Below are 21,564 nucleotides of genomic sequence, written 5' to 3' on the forward strand. Positions count from 1 at the left end.
TGTGTGTGTGTGTGTGTGTGTGTGTCTTCAAGCTCCCCAACATCGCTCACATCTTATCTGTGCATCAGCTGAGCACAGCATGGCGGTTGCACAAGGGTTTGGTTATCACAAAGTGCACAGTAAAATCCAAAACTTCATTACTTCAGCCACAACAACACATTCAATTTGGAGCCCAAATATATATACCAACAAAAAGCATTTGTTGTCTTACATAAAAAAGCAGTTGTGGGGCGGGGCCTGCTTTTTGTGCGTTTACCTGCTACTGGCCATCCTGAATGTTATTTGAATTCGCTTTCCAGTCAAATTTGTGAAATAGACACAGAAATAAACACATATGATATCGACAAACTCCATCTACAGGTGTTTATCTAAAAACAAAAAACATGGTCTTATTTGCAGCCTGTGGGCTCTCACCATGAGTTATATTTAAACACACACATTCCCAGTCCCACCACTGAGAAATGAGCCTCAAAATCAACAAAACACAGCATGTATTATGTCAAATAATTTTTATTTCTCAGGGTATAAAACTTCTGTACAAACACTTCTTTCTTGACTGACGTCCTCAGTTAAACAGAGAATTCAGTGTGACCAGATTGCAGCAGCGTGATCTCTGTTACAATGTTTTTACATGCAAGAAAAAATGATTCAAACAGGCTGAGTGGTTTCCTCAGAGAAGCTCTCAGCTGGTGTCCCATGTGAATGAGCTCAGGTGTGCTTTAGGGGGTATCAACCTCAATAAAACAACAAAATCTCAAGAATTCTGTCTGTTTCCCCAGGCTGTCCGCTTTTGTTTAAACTCACTGGACTCTATGGGATACTCTTGTGCAATTAACAATTAGGAATGTGTGTAAGTTTAAGTAAATTCTACAAAAAAATTATTTGCTTACAGTAATCCAAGGCCATTCACATACAGAAACAGTTTGTATTTGGTTAGTAAATTCCAACACCAAATGAATCACAATAACTGAAGTCATCCATTGAATATTGTCCAACCCACATCCAGACTTTGCACCTGTCCCAAACACAGAGCATTGACATTTCTGTCTAACTTTCAAAATAAAACACAGACTTTGTCTGTCTGACTGTCCTAGTGGACAATCACCATCATGTCTCTTCTCTGACTCTCTTTAAACACAATAGTTCACTTTCAGAGACCCATCTGTTCAACATTACGAAGCCGTTCATTTGTCATACAGGACATACACTGCTGCGGGTCAACCAGCCTATTCTGGCTGAAAAAGCAGTTTAAACACTAAAGCGACACTGTGTCACTTTTGAAAGAAGAAATAACACAATTTCAATCTTACATATGAAAAGTTGAATTTATAAGCAAAGAAATGCACAATTTTTCATTCAATATACTTAGGGTACGATCAGTAGCTTTTGCTAACTTCAGTTAGAAATGCATGAGTCTTTTCTACGTGCGTTACGATACTGTTAAACAACGTTTTGGTACATAACATTATATCACTTGTGGCGAGTGGACAGCATGGGCTCGCTTTAAAAGATTATAGCATAAGCTTAATTTACCAGGAGTTACAGGCTGGATACAGAGATGAGAACCAAAACAAAGTCATCCTCAAATCCTTGTGAGAAACATGCATTATATTGTTTCCTTCATTCACAGGAATAATCTAAAACAGGTTTATATTTTTTTTCTGAAGAGAAACTTACTGTGCTTTCTATAATTACACATGTAAGTAGGTAAAACTGATGAGACCTGACAGAGGAAATGCCAGCTATCATAAGGGTCTGTGTGACCTTTACCCTACTTAAATCTACCATCAGCCAAGACTGCACACAAACAGCAAGACAAGCAACTTATTATGGCTTTTTCCACAAGCAAGAAACAATGCATTTGCTATCATGAGTAAAACGTTGAGACAGTGAACCCATTCACTCGCAGTTGTAACATCTTCAGCGGAAAACTACCAAATAACTCCAGTCTTCAAATCTGGAGTCTCAGTTTTACACTCAGGCCTAAAATCAACATTTGGAGTTGAGATACATTTTAGATTAAGTTCTGTGTGTATATGTATTACTGTAATACACAACTTGTAGCCAGATTGTAGAAAAATCAGCAGGTCAGTTGGGGTTAGTAGTGCTTAATAGAAATATTTAAAAGCCAGTAGTTAACAAACTGGGTTAAACATATCCACAGAAGTCTAGGGAATCAAACAAATGATCTACTATGATTCTGCATGTTCTGGCAGTCTACACCAACTGTTTTTTTAAAAGTTACATTCATAAGGAAGTATTATTTATTGAATTTCAAGGCACACCACAGATCACTCCATTTCACACCAGTAGAGAAGTAACATTGAACCACAATCTAGAAAATTGTGATGCTAGTCAGCTCTTACGGAAAAACTTTGCTTAAATTTCGCAAAAATGAACAGGATAGACTGAAAACTCTCCAGAGCAGCGTTATAGTGGAGATTTTCAGGAATACCCTCAGAAACACAGTATTATGATATCTGGTATGAATTACTTAAAACAAAAGCAGCAGAATATTAGTTTTTGTGTTCATGTCTGATTGATTTGAATTATTATGTAATCATGTTGCACACTAAATAATCCATTACATACTGAAACCTGGTTGCACCCTTTTTCCTTTCTGCTGCAGTGACTCTAATACAAAGAGCCATTCAGATGAAGGCACTGTAGAGAAATAGTTGTAAATGATTGGGTTTTATTCTTGTTTTAGTAACTGAAATGTACAAAGGAAGGTGTGGCATCTGAGTGTTTGACATCCACACATTTTGTTTTAATTTGCCTTTTTATTTCTGCTTTACAACATGCAATCTATTTGAGAGAGAAGAGGCTGCAGAACTAACAGAGCATACAGTAGACAAAGGATGTCTCTGTAGTATCAAAGCATTATTGACGCAGCATGATAGAAACGATCAATGGTAACTGTAATAAAGCATATTTTGGGTGAAGGGAACAAACATGACAAATCAAACTGTAGTTCATAACTATGAAGAAAGTATTTCACAGAATATGTACATAAATTAAACTTCACAGTCTTAGATTCAAAATTGCATTGAAAAGCTAAGAAATAAAACCCATATTTGTTTTTGTTTTCAGTTTGTTCTAAATTATTTTCTCACTGCAAACCTACAGAAACTAACAGCTGCAAAGAGCACTTTGTTGATCTAATTCTGTTAAGTGCTCACACTTACAGTGAGGCTGTTTAGGTGTCTGGAAAGATAAATCAAACACACACAGAGCAGTACATATATCTGAAACCCATATAGGCTAGTATTTGCCTGCCTTGCAACATACTGGTTGACAGAAGTCACTTGGCTACAGTATACTGAGCAAAGTTGTGGCTTGTGGAACTATGTGAACATGAAGAAGAAGAGAACAATACTGCAATTATAAAATGTCCTCATGCCTGATTAAGGTCAAGTGCTAGCCAGTCTACAGTCCACCACCACAGTACACAGATGATGAACGATCACAGCTACCAATGGAAACCTGACGCAGGATGTGGAGAGAACCACACTTAAAAACCAACCATAATGCTATAAATAGTTCAGATCGAGACTAAAACAAAAGGTGAACCATGGTCCAGGTTTCAGATTAGGTTTATAGGCTGCACCACAGTTAAATGTGCATGTGACCAGGATAAAATGATTAGCTGCTTAATGAAGTCTTTCATTAGAGTAACTTAGAGTTAGCTTTTTGGACTGTTTTTTTTTTTTTTTTAAGTTCTGACTTAAATCATGCCTGGTGATCATATCAGAAAATCCAAAATGACTTCTTTTCATATGTAAATAAGGACAAGGTTTCGTCTCAGAGACGCTCTATTTCAGTCAGCAGTTCTTTCTAATCATGAGTGTTGGAAACATGTTGGACAATGGAAGTTTAGATGCAGTTTCAGTGAGTCAAGCTTCCTTCCCGCCTACATGACAAGCATACATAAATCTGTGCAAGGTTGGGAAGGTTATTACGAGAACACCAGACTAAACACTTCCTTTTAATGTGTTAAACACAGACAAGACTGTTCTTATTCAAATCTGGTCCGGTTTGATAAAAAGCCACATCGTCAAATCTACTATGGCATTTAGAGGGTCTTCTGCTAGTCCCTGTTTGTATCAGTTTTATTCCAGAAGAGGGAGGAGTACCACTGCAGTACTACTGTATTTTCAGAGCAGGTTTTGTTAGAACCAAGCTGGGCTCAGTAGTAAATCTCATCCATGATAAGACTAAAACCATTGAATAAAAACAAAAAGTAAAACATTTTAGATCCATGACAGTCTTACTTTGGTTCCCAGCTATAGTCCAGTTGAGGTCCTGCTCAACATCAGGCAGTCCAGGTAGAACCGAACCCAGCTAAATCCAGACCAGGATAAAGTCAACAGAAGATCAGAAGAGTCTTTGACCCAAACTCCTCACAGGTCTGCTCTAGGCCACACAGCAGTACCTCTTCCACCATGACTTAGACAGGCTCTTCATCTTGTCCGGTGTCTGCCTTTGCTTTTTTCGTCGTTTCTGTTTCCCTCTCGTGTGCTTATGGGAGCTGTAGTTCTGCAGGCTGGCCAGTATGGCCGTGTCAAACACTTCTTTCAAATTTTTTTGGGTCAGGGAAGAGCACTCCATGTAAGCCACAGCTCCGATCTCCACTGCACAGTCCCGGGCATCTGCTGCGTCCACAGGTCGCTCCCTGTACTTAGCCAGGTCAATGAGAACCTAAAGAGAAGAGGAAACACTCTGTTAATATACTTTTGCATCTGCTAATTTATTAGTCGAGGAGACAGGAAAGATACACATGCAGTGTTTTCTTCCATAAATGATAATTTTATATATATATATATATATATATAAAACAAATAATGTGTTAAAAGTGCTATGTGATTGAACTGTCACATTGTCATGGCATAAAGGGACACTTGAATACAACAGTTATCGTTAATGTTATCAGTAATTTTCCTGTTTTGACAAGTTAAAATGTCTGCTGTGAAAGAGGCCTGTTAAAGTAACGTGATGCATTGGTAAAATTGTCGTTTAGATCATAAAGACGTGTAGCCTCTATTTAATTACTACTGTGTTTTCACGTTTGTCAGAATTAAGGCGTTATGGCAAGTACTTGTACTCCACGTCAATAAATGTACTCCACCTTGACATCTTCTCGGAGGTCACACTGCGTCCCGACAAGGACGAGCGGAGCGAAGGGTGCGTGTCTCCGGATCTCTGGAACCCACTTCTCAGGAACATTCTGGAAGGAGGCGGGACTGACGACGCTGAAGCACAGCAGGAACACATCTGCACTGGTGTAACACAGAGGCCGCAGCTTGTCAAACTCATCCTGGAGAGGTGGGGAGAGATCAAGAGAAAGAGAGAAAAGTGTTGAGGATGAAGAGATTTCACAAAAAGAAATGCAATAATTTACCAACCAGCACAGCAATGCTTTTAAAGAGTATTTGGACATAAATACAAAGGTATTGCTGATGCAGCACATCCTGCCAAGCATGTTTATCCAAACACAATTACTGGTGCTAGTGCGTGATCGGTTTTTAATGACAGATGATAAACTACGAGGATATGTCTAGTTTCTCCTCTCTGACTTTCTATCTCTGACTCAATCCTCGCTCTGCCTGTGATCCTCGCATTCATTCTGCCATCACATCTGAAAACACACTGATACAGACAAACAGCTGCTCCTCCTCCACAGAACAGTGTGGGTAAAGTTTTGTTTATCTGTTTTAACAGCTTACTTTTGTGTTTCAATGTGAACATAAACTCAAAGTATAACCAGTTGAACCTTGATTGATTGATTGATTGATTGATATCTTTATCAATGATGTAAATAAAATAAAACATCAGAAAAAAATTGTAATAAAAAAAAATAAAACTCCATAATTTCCAGTACTTAAAGACCTCTATTTACACATGCAAAAAGGAGTAGGAAGAAGTAAAATGTATGTACTCCTACCCCTTTGTACCCTTTCTATCCTAAATGAGTTAGCTACAAAATAATAAATCTACAGAGATAATAAATCTGTAATCAATGAAAATATATATTCAGAAGTTCTATTCACATTCATATATTTACCCATACACAACAATAATTATACACATACTACAAATTGTTCAATATAAACCCAGGTTATTAATTGCACTGTGTTTCTCTGTACCTCTGGAATATAATTTCTTTTGAACCTCTTTTTGAATTGGAATATGTTTAAACATCGCTTTAATTCATTTTAAGAAGAACATTTTTTCTCTTGTATTTATTTCAGATAACAGCTGCTGCAAACAGAGATGTAAAATGCATCACTTCCTGTGTGCCTGAGTTTTTTTCCCTAGGAAAGACCTACCACACAGTTTCCTGGACAGAGACTGAGCCCACCAAAACTAACACGGAATCTAACTGAGCTATCCATTGAAAAACATGTTTAGTTTAGGACTAGTCTTAAGCTATGTGCCGATTATGTTAATGCACACCATGTTGGTCAAACTAGATTGTCACTCTTTTGTTATATAAAATAGATGTGGATGGAGCAGCAAATCTTAAATATACTGTATGTGCACTCTAGCAACATTTTTGAGTTGCCGTGACAAAAAACTAGATGTTGTTGTTGTAAGTTTAGAGAAAGACTATTTTAGTTTCCAATTAAAAAAGCATTGTGGGGTAGACTAATGGTTGGGGGGGATACCATGCAACCACAGCGGTTTGATTCCAACTGGGGAACTTGGTTGCATGTCACACCACCTCTTTCTCTTCCCATGTTTCCTGTCAAGCTGTAAAGTGTAAATTATCAAATAAAGGCAAAAATTTCACACACAAAAATATTTTGTGTTATAGTACACTACTTTAGACCTTAAAAAGAAAGAAAGAAAGAAAGAAAGAAAGAAAGAAAGAAAGAAAGAAAGAAAGAAAGATTATTGTTGTCTCTTCATCACTTCCTCTGGTCAGAGGCATTGTTTCAAACACAAATAAAACAACAGGAAATGCTGCTGCTCTCTTTCCCCCTGTCTGTGTGTGTGTGTGTGTGTGTGTGTGTGTGTGTGTGTGTGTGTGTGTGTGTGTGTGTGTGTGTGTGTGTGTTGAGATCACTGACCTGTCCGGCTGTGTCACAGAGTTGTAGTTTGACTGGCTGCCCGTCCACTGATACCACCGCTACACACACACACACACACACACACACACACACACACACACACACACACACACACAATGTGACATAGTGTAGATATTCAATGGAAAAACACATATGGCCAACTGTGTCTTACACAATCGCATAATCCAATGACACCAGCTGGTAACTATTTAACTACTTTAAAGTGAATACAGTAAAGGAAAGATTAGCCAATGAACTGAATGGTCAATCCACAGAATATTAATCTATTATATTTGATAACTGGGCATTTGTTGAAGACATTAAAAAAAGTCAAAACTATTTCTGTGGTCACAACTTTAAAGTGGTTACATGAATAGGCTAAACTATTAACTCACATGATGTGACATGTAAACTAAATTTGACATTGTTGAGTGAAAGATGAATCTATTACTCAAACGTATTGATAGCTGGTCCATAATGTCTTATACATTTTTACTATGAAGCAGGGTGACGTTAGCTAGCTAGTTCTTTCCAGTCAGATGGTCAAACGTGTTCATGCAGCTGTATTGAATAAATTACATAACTCATCCTTTACCTGAGAAGTTGTCAAACGCGGTCGGGACGTACTCGGTGGGATACCCGTTGGTGGTGTAGCTGACCACCAGGCTGGTTTTCCCCACAGCTCCGTCTCCCACCAGCACACACTTTACCCGCCTCTCCGCTGCTCCGGCTCCCGCTGACCCCATCCCTGCTCCGGACCGCCGCGTCCTGCCGGAGCCCCTGACCCTCCTCGGTGGGACAGGCGGGGCAGGGGACGCCGGTGCCGGCTTGTAGCCCCCGTCGCCCAGCGAAGGCATCTGGCACGGAGAGGAGGGTGACATGTAGCCTGAGGAGACCCGGGCAGGAGGTTCAGTCCCGGTTCGGGCCAGTTTTCACATCGTCCATTCTTCGGATATTATCTGCCGGGTTACAGAGCGGGTTGTCAACTGACTTTTTGCTGTCGCTGCTGTCCGCTTGCTTTTAGTTTCCATGGTTAAATTACAAAAGCGTCTGAACTTCTGTTCACCACACACCGCCCCAAAAGTGACACTGTGTCCATTTTAAGCATCATGGTGGATTTAAATGTGAATTAAAGTCCGATTAAAAGAGCGAGGATCAAATTGACGTTAGCCGTTTGTTACAGTCTGTGTCCGTCCAGTCATCCAATGGACAGACCCGTCCCAAACTCCCCTTCAAATGACATCATCAACACATCGGTGTGTGTGCGTGTGTGTGAGTGAGTGAGAAAAAGGGAGAGAGAGAGAGAGAGAGAGAGAGAGAGAGAGAGAGAGAGAAAATAATATTTTTTCCCCCCCATCATACCCTAAATCAGCAGAATTAAACGTAAAGTTAAGTTTTCCTTTCTTTTTCCCCTGCCTTTCTTCTGTTTAAGTCTACTTGCCCAGTTTTATCAAATACGGTCTGTTCTTTCTATCTAGAGTGATAGTAATAATTATCAGAGTAAAAAGTAGCCTAATATGTCCTTCTGCATGAAGTGCAGTAGAAAGTATCATACAATTGAAATATTCAATCAAAACAGAGATAACTCAACATTTTAATGAAGTACAGTACTTGAATAAATGTATTTACTTATTTTCCTGAGCTCTTCTAACCTCAAACAAAGTGCTAAATACCCCAAGATTTAATTAGCCTTAGAAACGTTTTAACATGCTACTGACCGCCATCTTGTGGACAGAGGGAAAAAAGAAATGATACAATAATAAAACCTCATTAAAACCTTAAAAAAAAACAAAAAACAAAAAACAATAACCTTGGTCTCAGTGTGCCAGGTAAGCTACTAAATACCATGTTCACCCACACACCATACAAATATATATGCATCTTTATAGTGTATAATAATACTTCTACAACGAGAGCCTCGAGGATTGTGGAACGAAACACCAGCTGGTCAGTGTTTTCTCACGGACGTTTTTCTGAACTGCACCTGCGTTTCATGTGTTGTGTTTTCTTAATACACCCATGGTTGTGTTGTGGGTGGTTGGAAGAACTCTTCGTTTCTTCTGGACATTTGTTAACATAACTGTTTACTTGATAGACAGATAACCTCCTTTCTAAAATGTCCGGTGATAGCAACCTGTCCTCGGCGGAGGTAGTTCTGGGTTTCCTGGAGGAGGCGGAGCCCTGGCGGCTTCTGTCCCCGCAGTTCCCCAGTAAAGTCGGGGGGAAACCGGCGTGGCTCAGCCAGACAGGCCTGCCCTCACCGGCCGCGCTGGAGTGTGAGATATGTCGCCTGCCTATGGCCTTCCTGCTGCAGGTTAGTGTCTCGGAGAAAGGAGGGAGACAGCGGGTTCAACTGGACTCTGGACAGTGACAATGTCACGCAGAGAGAAACCGTGGAGCTGCTTCATAGATGACGAATAAAGGAAAATTGCTGAAAAAAACGTGGATATTTTCCTGTTCAGAGCTGAAATGTCTACATTGATGAATGTATGCATTAATCTCGAACTGAAATTCGTTGAGCACTTGGGGACAGTTTGATTGTCGGTTCAAAAGGTATCAGCTGCTTACTTTGATTTATTTAATCTTATTTTAAGTTTTAAACAGTACCTATAATCAAGACAGGGAACAACATAATAAAATATTTGAATCTAACAATCTACCCAGATAGAAAAACACAGGCCCACACACACAATTCAAGAGTAAATTTGCCACGAAAAACTTAGAAATTCATGTAAAAGCAGAGACATAATATGATATAAGGCACATTTCCTCTTAAAATAATACTTAACCCCAAACTGGCAATTCTACTCACTTTTATGTCCGCCAAGTAGTTAACTTTTTTTATACTCATCTCAGCCCTATTCCCTATAAAACCAGATAAAGTACTAAGTTACCTCCTCCATCTTCCTTGCAGGTTTACGCACCAATTTCAGGTCAGGACAGAAGTTTCCACAGAACGCTCTTCCTGTTCTGCTGCAAAACTCATGAGTGCTACACGTGCAATGACAGCCGCTGTTTGAAAGGTACCTGCAACATTATTGTTCCTTTAATTGTTGATAACAGGACTGACTAACTCTTTAGTTTTTGATCTGCTTTGATTTATTCGCTCCCTTCCCCATGTCCTCTCCTCGTCACTCTTTGAAAACCCTTGTATCTGTTGTCTGGGGCTTTTTTCAAGCGTAAATATAGTTTTCTGACACATTGTGTTCAATTTGTCTTTCCTTTCAGTTCTCAGATGCCAGCTACCGAGGAGGAATGAGTTCTACCCCTACGACCCTCCACCAGGTTGGTGTATTTGGTCAGGATGTCAGTAAAAGTATAATTCTTTGTCAGCAATGGGAATTAAAGCCATTTTAAAGGATTGAGAAAATAGTACTTTGGGTAAATGTGATTGCTCCTAAAATCGCTCGCCAAAATGTTTTAAATATGGTACCTATTTATACATTATAACTGTTTTCTTATATTGCATTTTTTTTTTTTTTTATTGTGCTCACTCATTCGTAGTGTGTGGCCGTTATATTTGTTTGTATTTATTGTTGTTAACAATGTTTATGCTGCCCTCTTTGCCAAAGCTGAAAGCCTAAGCAGGTGTCTTGTTTCAGACTAGTTAGTGAACATATACAGTATTTATATAGAGAATGCTCAGAAAGCCTTTTTTTTGTATACAAACACCAAATAAGAATGAAACCATTATACACTGTACCGTTTGAGAGAAACGGGTAAAAGAGCAAAGATACCAATATGTCCAGGTAAGATGTCTGAGGTTATAAAAACAAATGTGAAAAACACTCTATCTTTACAGTAGTAAAACTGCGTTCTTACTGTTTTTCAGAAAGTAATGGAGGTGAAAGCAATGGAAACACCACATTCATTTGTATTTAGAGATGATGCAGACATCCAATGTGATGAAGAAAACTTGCCACATGATGCTGGAGAGAGGCAGGATTAGTCACACTATACTTTATTACTGTTATGTACCTTTAGGTTTTTCCAGTAATTCCATAAATTACTAGAGACAAAATACTATATTGAAGCAAACTGCTGAGTTTCATTCCTTCTTGTTTACCTTACGTAAAATTGGTATATTATACAATCTATATCTTAACTGTAAAGATGAGAAAGTTAGTAATTTCTGTATTGGTGTTTGTTGCTAGTGTTTTTACTCTCAGTGTGTTCTGAGTGTTATTTAGGTGAGGATGGTTCATAGTGTTTGGCTGTACTGAGACTGTTTTGAGACGTATGTGTGTGTTAAGAGTTCTGTTGCTTAGAATGAGTTTTGCAGGAGATGTGAACTGTTTAGCTCAGGTGACTGTTGGTAGTGCAGACTTTAGTTTGAGTTTCGCACATGTGGCTTCAGTTGTGCCCAGTGTCGTTTTAGCAATTGAAAAAACTGTAATACAACACGGTAGGAAAGAATCTTCAGGGGGATTTTTTTAAAAGTTATATATTTCTATTTGTCAGTTTTTTATGTATTTTAAGAGTGACTTGGCTTCAATATGACGTATTCATCCCCGCCCCAGAGGATGAACCCCCCAGCGATCCTGAACCAGACCAGAGGGTGTTGTCCGTCTCTGGAGTTAAACTATGCTGGGTGTGCGGTTGCCCCGGCAACAAAGCCTGCTCCCGCTGTCACACCGTAACGTACTGTGGAAAACACCACCAGACCCTCCACTGGAAACACACACACAAGAGGGAGTGTTGCAACCAAGGTGTGTGTATTGGACTAGAAATTACACGTATATTTCCCCTCAATACACTCAGAAGTCGTGTACGTATTCCAGCTTGAGTTTAGAGTTGCAGAGTTTTTTGTCAATTCCTGCCACAAGGAAGACTTAATGTCTCTGCTGTGTCTTTGTCTGTCTGTATAGAAGCGTCCATTGTTACAACCTCGACCTTCCTCTTCCCTGAGTCTGAGCTGGTCACTGAACCTGAGGAAGAAGAAGACGACGAGAAGGAGGGAGACACAAAGGAGGCTGAAGAAGAGGAGGAAGCGAGTGTTGATTGTCCCTCCTTAGCAGAAAGTAAGCTTTTAATTATGTTTGATAATTATAACAATACTGGTCACGTTATTGAAGTAATTCACTGACATTATTTTTCCTTTCACTCTTGACTTTCTGTTGGTTCTTTCAGCCCTGGCAGAGACAGACCTGGAGGAGATGGCTATGCATGAGACCGAAGACAACAAAGTGTTCCAGCGGTTTAAAAAGAGGATCGCACCAGAACCACACCAGGTAGAAAAAAAAACTTTAATATAGAAAAGACTCGAATGAACGCAATCAAGTCGAGTCACTCCTCACATTGACAATGTGAAGTTAAAACGATCTACAGTTGTGTCCATCTCACAGCGTTTTGTTATGTTATGTTCAGGTGGTGCGTTACAGTCGAGAGGGATGCCCCTTGTGGGTCTCTTCTCAGCACATACCTTCAGATCAAGATATCCCAGCGTGCACCTGTGGTGCCAAGAGGACTTTTGAGTTTCAGGTAGTCCTTTCTTCTCCTTCCACCTTCTCACTCACCACAGTCTTGAATGCCAACATGCTTTTATTGTGGGCCAAGTATATAAAGTTGTGTGTGTGCATGTTGGTGATGGGAAACCAGCCAAGTTAAGGTGTATTTTGTTATTCAGAGTGACTAAGTGGACCATCACCTGTTTTTGAGTTGTGGAAATGTTCAGAAATGTCCAACTTTTGGTGCAGGAACTGTCAATAGCAATGGTTGATTTAGTCAACGTTTATGTGTAAGTGCAGTTACTATCCCTCTGGGGGACCGCTTTACGTCTTGTATCTGAAACTGTGTCCACAGGTTTCTTTCCACAGTTCATTGTGGGCAAGAAGAAAATAGCATGAGCACTAAGAGTATGAATAATGCTTTGATGCTTATGGTTTCAGTAAAATGAACTGAATGAATGAATTGCAGAGAATTTTACCAATCAAACGATATACAGCATGTCCATATTGACAAAAGTTTTTAACTTTTGTGTTTAAATACTTATTATGTAACATGTCAGAACTCACGTAAGTTACGTAATGGATGTTAAAAAGTTCCTCAGCTTGTGTGACAAACGGAGAGTGCTGGATTATGTATGTGTCAGTGACTCTCCACACAGGTGGCAGTCCAGTTGTTGCACAGTGTGTATATCATATACATGTAATAATCCTGTGTGTGTCTTTAGGTGATGCCACAGCTGTTAAACAGTCTGTGTGTGGACTCGACAGGAGCCAGCATCGACTGGGGGACGCTGGCTGTCTACACGTGCTCTGCCAGCTGTGACCATGACGACCAGTATTGCCCCGAGTTCATTTGGAAACAGGACTTCAGCTCAGATCAACACACACAGATTAAATCTACATAATATATGTCACGCTGATGCACATGAAAGCTCAGACTCAACAGTGAGGAAACTGGTTTTCGCTCTGACCGGAGTAATCACAGCTGCATTGATGTCACTCCTTATTTAGTGCTCTTGTAACTGATTATACACAGACAGATCTAATCAGCTGACAGAGAGATCACACTTATCTTTCCTACACTATCAAGGACATTGAAGATGTTTTTGGAGGGTGGATATTCATGTCCTGGATGAATTAAATTCAGATCGTCAAACGGGAATTCTGGTTCTGGTTTCTTGCCACATCCAAACCTTTTCTATTACACTTTTAAATACGGTTTAAAGAGTATGCAATGCATCAGTGGTATTTCTGGCCTATTTGGTTAGTGGGTTATTCCCATTATCAGTGCTACAAAATACAGTAGATACTGTATATTAAAGCTTATAGTCAGCAAAACAAATAAAATGACATTGTGCCTTATCACACAATAAGGTTTTTAACAAAGTTATCTGAACAAGCATTCATCTGATTTTCTGCAATTTTTTTTATGAGTCCAAGACAGATAATGTACAGTTAAAATATGACCTGTCAATTATGTCCCCCACTTACATTATGCAATGTCATCTTAACTGGCTGGTTAATTAAATCAGGGGTTATACATCTCAGAAAGATCATATTTGTGCTACATGAAACTAATTTAGCAAAGAAAGTTAAGAGACAATGTAACTTTTAAATAGCAAAACAAGTCGTGGCAATTACAAGATAATGATAAATGATAAAACAATGTATGAGTAGCGCAAGTAAAGAAGAGCTATTAATTCAGCAAACTGGCCGAATAATGTTACACAGCAATATCTCTCTAAAGTTTGCCGGTAACATTAGCTGCCATAAGATACCGGTCAGTGCAGACCAGTGAGGCTGTAGCAGCAAACTCCAGAGTCTATTGAATTGAATAAAGGTGCATTTTATTGCTTTGGAATTTAAGTTGTAAATTGAGGTTTCTTGTCAGTTACACAGCCTCAATTTAAATAAAGGCTGTTTTGACTAGATATGCCGATTTATCAGCCAAACATCAGTTATTGGCCGATATTCGCCTTGTTGACTGCAATGATTGCATCTTATTTTTCACCTAATATGTCAAATAAGGTGTAATTTACCGATTGCAGTGGCTAGTGTTTTAATATTTAGCTAAATGTTATGTTGAAAGATGAAAAAGGCTGTTGAAGCAGTTATTTTCAAAAAAGGAATCTTTTTCCAGGTGAGATATGGATATATTAAAAGGTAGTTTGTTTTTTTATAATGATTTTTCTGTTTCCCTGGCACAAAAGGAGTAGACAACCAAAATGAAATCAGTATTGGCAATTGGCCAAATTGGTATTTTAAACAGCAATATCAGCCCAGAATATTACAAGTGGTACAGTGGTACAACTAAAAACTATACATATCTACTATACATTGTGACCAAGATGACCGTATTTGTGCCTTTCCCACTAACTCTGCTCTTTCAGTAGACTTAGGACAGCAAGATTATCACAATGCTGTTTCCATATAAAACAGCACAAAAACATTACTGTAGAAAAAGAAGCAGCTTATAACAAGATAGCCAGTATGTACACATTTATTAATGCACAGTGCAGCACATTAACAATTTCAGAAGCAGAATTGCATTGAGATGGGACAGGGCTTCCTGGTCTCCTGCTTGTCCACTGCTAAACTCAGAATCACAGAGCAAAGTATTAAATATACTAGATGTAGTTTAGTATGAATTCCTTAACTCTTTTGCCATTCTACTGCCCATACAGACGTCAGGTGGCAGACACGCATGGTGAAACTGACGGTCACCGGAACCAGTTCACCAAGAAGTGCCAAACACTAACAACCAGCAGATTCACATTTTCCTATAATAATTCTTTAAAAGAAAACTTAATATATTTTTGAATGGCCAAAAAAAAAATATGGCAACACAATGCATAGTTTATTTGCCATATTTTAGTGCTCGTGAATGCAAGCGAGAAGTAAAAGAAGATGCTGACCAACAGCGTCTTTTCTTCATGTTTTGATTCTGGTTGATTCATAAGTACAAATGTTTTAGGAACCCAGACCAGATTAACAGTCACTCCACTAAAATCTTAAATACTGTTAATAGGAATGTGGATCTGACAGACCCCAACATGTCTTGATACAATTTGGAGACTGAGCCAACGATTTATAAAAATGTGAAGTACAAAACTATTTAAAATGGCTTAAAATAAAAACAAAAAGCAGTCCTCAGACTGCTTTTCTTCTAACAAGCGCTTTTTACATTTCTTTACAGTCTTATGTACAATCAGGGATGGGATCAGGACAACAGAAAAAGCTGAAAATAACAGCTGAGCTGAGGAAAAACAGAGAAAGGGTGTGAAATGAACGGTCTGTGTATAAAATATGCCATCACTTGTGATCAAAGCACGGCAAAATAAATCTGAAAACACTGGAGGGATAAAACCCAGAAAAACAATGATGACTAGCATCCCTGTACAACAGCAGTCCACTTTTAGGAGGTCAACATATAGTTGACACTTCTTGTGAATACAAAAAAAAAAAAAAGTCGGGGTTTGGGAGATAAGGTAAAAGAAGGAGCTGCAGGTTCTACGTTGTCTTGCGGAAGCCTTTCAGGATGGGATAAATATTTTCAAACGCTTCGTAGATCTCTGCTCTCACCTTGGCACCTTAAAAATCAAAAACACATATTATTCATTACAATGAGTTACACTGGCAATGCCTATAACATGACATTATACCCATTGACGTCATGTTCTGGAATATCTTTTCCATTTCTAACTCATTCTATTGGAGGTTATAGTAGATTGTGGGAAGAGCTTGACCGATACGTCAGCATGGTCGATAAGTTACAAGAAATAGTTTGTCAAGCTATTTTTTTTACAACTATTTATCTATAGTAATTCTCAAAATTATAAATTATTTTTTTTAACCCTAAAATATTGATCAGTATCCACTAGGGGTGTGACGAGACACGAGACTGGGTTCACAAGATCGAGACGAGACTAACACTATTTTACAGAAAACTACAATGAAGAAATAAGATCGAAAAGTCCCAAAATGAAAAGGTTTTGCCACAAACTCAGATAACTGGCTTCTCTCCTGTATAACTAACAGTTACACCGTTACTTATTCCATATGATATGTATGGTGGAGAGAGAGTCTCTTCACTCAGAGAACCAAGATTACAACATAACCAAGCGTTTTCTGGCAGTAGTTGAGACCAAATGTTTTGTACTTGTACTACAAATGTTTTGTACTTGTATATATACTTATATTGTTTGTACCTATACTTATATTGTTTAATATTCCATCTAAAGAATGTGTGACGTGCACCAACAACACCAAAATAAATTCCTTGTATGTGTTAAAAAACATACTTGGCAATAAAACCCTTTCTGATTGAATTTGTCATCATACAGTAGACAGAGAAATAAAGCTTATTTTACTATTGTTTCACATTGATTACGTTCTAAAGCACAAATAAATTACCATGCATTTTATTAATTGTAGCAATAAACAAGGAAGTAGGCTACTCTAGTATCGATTTATGACCATTATAGGACGTAGGGAGAACAAAAGTTAGGTTTTGCAGTCCGCTTCCCAACTCATTTAAACAGAGAAAGAGCGGTCTGAGCGAGACAGTGAACTGCACGCTGCAGATGCGTGTGTCTCGAGGGGGGGGATAGAGCGAGCGAGACTAATTTCAAGGCTGCTGCTCCTCACGTGTGTACTGATATCGCGAGACACCTTTTACCTAGGTAAATCTCATCACACCTCTAGTATCTGCCTCAAAAAACCTGAACCAGTACAGCTCTATTAGTGTGATCTGAAGAGTGGGAATTACTGACAGTGTCTCCCAAGGACTAAAGAATAACTGCAGATTAAAAAAGTGCATCATCGGTCACATCAACTGTGCACAAAAACTCAAACGATCAGTTTTTAATATCCTGTGACCCGAGAAAGAGCAGCACAATGAGTGAAGTGAAGCCATTAGCAGAGAGGAGCAGGTCTTACCTGTGAGTACAACTTTCCCAGAAACAAAGATGAGCAGGACGATTCTGGGTTTGATCATTCTGTAAATCAGTCCTGGAAACAACTCCGGTTCATAGCTGAAACAGACAAATTGTGTTATTTAATTCATTACAAGTACTGGCTTAATTTTAAAAATGCATCAATTTCAAGTTGCACACAATTCCACATAAATGCTTTCAGATGATACTCTGCTTCTATAGGAGCATGTCAACAAGAATAAACCCCATCTAGACTCATCTGTGTCAGCACTATGTGGCCTACAAACAGGAAATGCTCATAACGCAGTGTTCATATGCTGGTGCTTTCAAAAAAGCAGAAATGTGGAACCATGGCTTTTACCTACACAAGACATAAAACAAACAAAAATGACCTGCTAAACTGCTGATGTGTGAGGACTAATCCTTCCAGCCGAATGGGGAACTTTACATCGCAGCTTCCCACCATGTTCTGAATCTTGAAGTCCAGAAACTTTGCAGGAAAACCGAGCTTCTGCACCACACGAGCATATTTTCTGGCAGCTAACCTCGATTGCTCCTCACTAGAGAGTGGAGTTGATGCGAGGCGGATTATAGGGGAAAAAAAGAAAGTTTGACAAGTATTAAGGAGAGGAAAGGAGACGAGATACAAGGCAAGAAGGTAGAGAACATTTTATTGAAAGACGGGGCAAGGCTTGCATCCCTACTAGAGAGATTGCTACTGTGAAAATATGGCTTTTTATTACGAACTTCAGCACATGAAAGATCAGCAAATAACTCGTATTCTGACCTCTTGGCTCCAGTGCAGACCATCTTCCCAGAGCTGAAGATGAGAGCAGTGGTCCTGGGTTCTCGTATTCTCATAATGACCGCAGCAAAACGCTGCAGGAAATATAAGGAGCAGGATTATTATTTCAGCTAGCAGTGCTTCCACAGAAATATAGTTGTGTGGGGGGGATTAGCATACATATATAACTTATAGTTGGGCAACATTTAGACTATTCAGTTTTAGGAAATTTTGGCATCACGGTACTAAAATAAAAAAGATCATGGAATCATTCCTCGTAACCTTGTGGATTTCCCACAAATGTAGCTATTGCGACGCTATGGGTAATGCTAACTTTGCACTCGCCACCTACCAAGACAGGTCAGTGAACCAGCATGCACAATGGACCTTTTTCACAGCAAACAGACATGTTGACATGTTGTTGCAGGAAGAGCACAGGTGTTAATAATATTATATATGACTGCATTCCATTTAGGTGAGCTAGCTCCAGGGTCCTGGTATTGTGCATGCTGGCTCACTGTCAAGGCTTACAAGGAGACTTAATGGAACGGAGCCTTCATTAACAAAATTAGTATCACCTGTTCTTTTCCTGCTATGACAAGTCAAAATGTCTGCCATGAAAAAGGTCTAAACACTGGTATCTGGTTATACATTTTTTTGGACACATATAAACAAAACGACATGCAAGTTGACCGGGATGTAGATAATCCCTATGCGGTTAGCCTTTCTGGCAATTCTATGCGATTGGTTGACCTGATATTTGTTGTTATTGACAAATCCACATTTCCCTGCCACTCTACAACATAGGTGGTGAATGCAAAGTTAGCATGACCCAAAGAGCCACAATAGAAACATTTATGGGAAACACGGCAGGTTGGAATAAGCGGTAATTTTCCTTTCAGCCCCATCGCCTAAAAAGTCCCATTGTTGAGAAACATAGAGCTGATCACTGTAATGTGTGGCAGTCTCACCTTTGGGTTGTACTCTGCATTCCTGGCTCTCAGGGCGATGGTCTTCAAGTCCAGTTTACAGCCCAGATTTACAGTAGATACTATGTTTCTAAAGTAGGGAAAATAAGAAAAGCACAGAGAAAAGAAATAAGTAAGATACATAGAAAGAAGAAAGAATTGTTCGAGCTTAACTTGAACAGTTACCACTGACTAAGGTAACATAACATAAAAGGGAAAGTGTGTGTGTATAGCTAGACAATTTCCAAGTGTGATTGATACAAGTGGCATAAACTGATACTTTGACGACTTTTCCATTTGATACGATACATACTGTAGCTGTGGTACTATTCCAGAGCTCTCCGAGGCTGGTGTGGCCGGTGTGATAGGGGTCATGGGTGTCAGCGGGGTGTTATAGAGCGGGGTGTTCCCTGGTAGCGCTGTGGTGGTCGTGCCTGCAACTGTCTGGGAGTGGTAAAGCTGAGGGGTCTGCCCCGACGTTCCAGGAAGGCCTGGAGAATAAAGAACGTATTATTTCCTCTATCATATGAACCGATGTTATATTTAAACTACGGTTCAGACGTGGATGATCATTTTATTTCCTCGGAATAATAAATAGAAACGGGGAAGACTCCAATTCTAGGGCTACTATGATCTCACCTCATAACGCTGGGAAAGGATGGAATATGACTATGGTGTGTGTTGTACCTGCGTTTGCCTGCTGTGCCTGTTGCTGCTGCTGCTGCTGCTGTTGCCTCTGCTGTTCCTCCAGTATAGACAAACTGTTGGTGTTCTGGACGGGCTGGGGTGTCAGACCTGAGCCATATGGCATCATAGGACTGAAGATTGGCATGCCTGGGGTCATGGCACCCTGCACAAGGACACAACAAAACAAAAAGAGTTGGGAATTGAGCAGAAAAGCCACATTAGGAGCAAAATATACTGACAAATGATAATGCAAAAATTCACCATTGTCACAATGTTTTTCACTGTGCATCACTTTACATAAATAAAATGAATATCTAAATAACACTGGTATATGGGTTGAGGTGTAGGTTCAAAACGTTGGCTGTATTATATTATATATCTATATTACCTGTGAAAGTAACAAGTAACTGAAATAAGAGAGGACTTAACACGTTTCAAATCATTGTTAAGCTTGTTTGGCTAGCTTTTTAAGTATTTTAACGTGGATGTGCTGGGCAGCTACAGCAAGCTAGGAGCTTGCGTTGGTGAGAAGGCACATTTATTTTAAAATGTCTTAACCACAAAATACTTGAAACTAGTGTTGTTACCTGAGGGGAAGCCAGCCCCTGGAAGGGTGGTATACTGTTGTTCTGGTCCATCTCTTTAGCTCCTCACGTTAATTCACTGCCACCCAACAGCAGGAAGTAACTTCACACAGCAGGTGCCTCAAAGTTGTGCGTGTAGAGATTATATTACAATAGAAAAACACCAACAACCACAGTGGACTGGACTCTGCAGAAACACCCTCTTCTTGTTTCTTCTCTTTGGCAGTCCCTTATGTCGTGACTGAAAAGATGGACAGAACCAAGGTTTACTCAGACAAGCTGTATTACTGGTAGTTATTTAGCACAGTGGATCGTCAAAGTTAAGCGAAGAACTTACAAATGACTTAAAGCTGAACTTGTGCAGCTGCAGCGGTGGCGCGAACACATTCACTGCTTAAGCTTTAACATTATTTAACGTGAGCTCGTTCATTCATTTTGGCCCCAGTGCATTATGTGCACTTTAAGTAGTTTAGTGTGCAAAAACGGGTGACAAATGTGTCTATAACGTTATCCAAGTAGTCTTCTAGCAGGGTGTTTTGACAACCTCCAAAATGAAACATCAACACACTGGCTAGCTGAAGTTAGCCGCAGAGCTAATATTAGCAACACTAGCTAACATTAAATCAAACGCGTTGTCGCTACAGTTAAAGCAGTGACTTTGTGTGCTAAAAAGAGTTGCAAATAACTTTGACATTTGCCAGTGCACCACAGTGCAATGCCCGTCAACTTACACTCACACTCTCGCAGTTCAAACCACCACACGAACCAAATTATTTCAGCCTCAGGTTTGTTTCATCCTCAGTCTTGTGCCTCGGCGCTCATGAGAGATCTCGTCGGCTTCTTCCGGAAGTAGATTAACACCTTTATTAAATTTTTTTAAAATATATAACATTTCAGACAAATACTCGATATAACGATACAGAGAAACAAGAATATGACTTTAAGAAATAAATAAAAATAGTGTTAAAAAAAATAATAATAAAAAAAAATGTTTTGTCTGAATAATAATACAGACAAAAAACATACATTATTCTTCTACAGATAGAACATATAAAACAGGGAAATTGTGGTAACTTTTGTTGCATTT

The 21,564-nt window shown here is 39.3% G+C and overlaps 3 protein-coding genes across 4 annotated transcripts; 1 reads left to right on the forward strand and 2 right to left on the reverse strand.

Annotated features, from left to right (window-relative positions):
- Positions 1–494: 494 nt before the first annotated feature.
- Positions 495–8,352, reverse strand: rhoua (ras homolog family member Ua). Its single transcript, XM_078251044.1, has 4 exons — positions 7,669–8,352; positions 7,074–7,132; positions 5,129–5,317; positions 495–4,701 (listed from the first exon to the last, which is right to left on the reverse strand). Exons 1-4 carry the CDS (start codon positions 7,952–7,954, stop codon positions 4,417–4,419), a joined length of 819 nt encoding a protein of 272 aa, XP_078107170.1. The 5' UTR covers positions 7,955–8,352; the 3' UTR covers positions 495–4,416.
- Positions 8,353–9,046: 694 nt separating this feature from the next.
- pdcd2 (programmed cell death 2) lies at positions 9,047–13,682 on the forward strand. Its single transcript, XM_078251008.1, has 8 exons — positions 9,047–9,387; positions 9,988–10,096; positions 10,302–10,358; positions 11,594–11,782; positions 11,942–12,094; positions 12,204–12,304; positions 12,441–12,554; positions 13,246–13,682. The coding sequence occupies exons 1-8, from the start codon at positions 9,190–9,192 to the stop codon at positions 13,423–13,425; spliced, it is 1,101 nt and encodes a 366-aa protein (XP_078107134.1). The 5' UTR covers positions 9,047–9,189; the 3' UTR covers positions 13,426–13,682.
- A 1,322-nt stretch (positions 13,683–15,004) lies between these two features.
- tbp (TATA box binding protein) lies at positions 15,005–21,312 on the reverse strand. 2 transcript variants are annotated; one of them, XM_078251029.1, is made up of 9 exons: positions 21,215–21,312; positions 20,481–20,718; positions 19,894–20,056; positions 19,520–19,697; positions 19,210–19,297; positions 18,242–18,333; positions 17,847–18,014; positions 17,459–17,553; positions 15,005–16,110 (listed from the first exon to the last, which is right to left on the reverse strand). In XM_078251029.1, the coding sequence occupies exons 2-9, from the start codon at positions 20,529–20,531 to the stop codon at positions 16,031–16,033; spliced, it is 915 nt and encodes a 304-aa protein (XP_078107155.1). In that variant the 5' UTR covers positions 20,532–20,718; positions 21,215–21,312; the 3' UTR covers positions 15,005–16,030. The 2 variants fall into 2 exon arrangements, with proteins under 2 accessions (XP_078107155.1, XP_078107147.1); XM_078251021.1 differs by having other exon boundaries at positions 21,209–21,312.
- Positions 21,313–21,564: the final 252 nt, after the last annotated feature.

Source organism: Sander vitreus, chromosome 1, assembly GCF_031162955.1.
Source record: "Sander vitreus isolate 19-12246 chromosome 1, sanVit1, whole genome shotgun sequence".
Taxonomy (NCBI): Eukaryota; Metazoa; Chordata; class Actinopteri; order Perciformes; family Percidae; genus Sander; species Sander vitreus.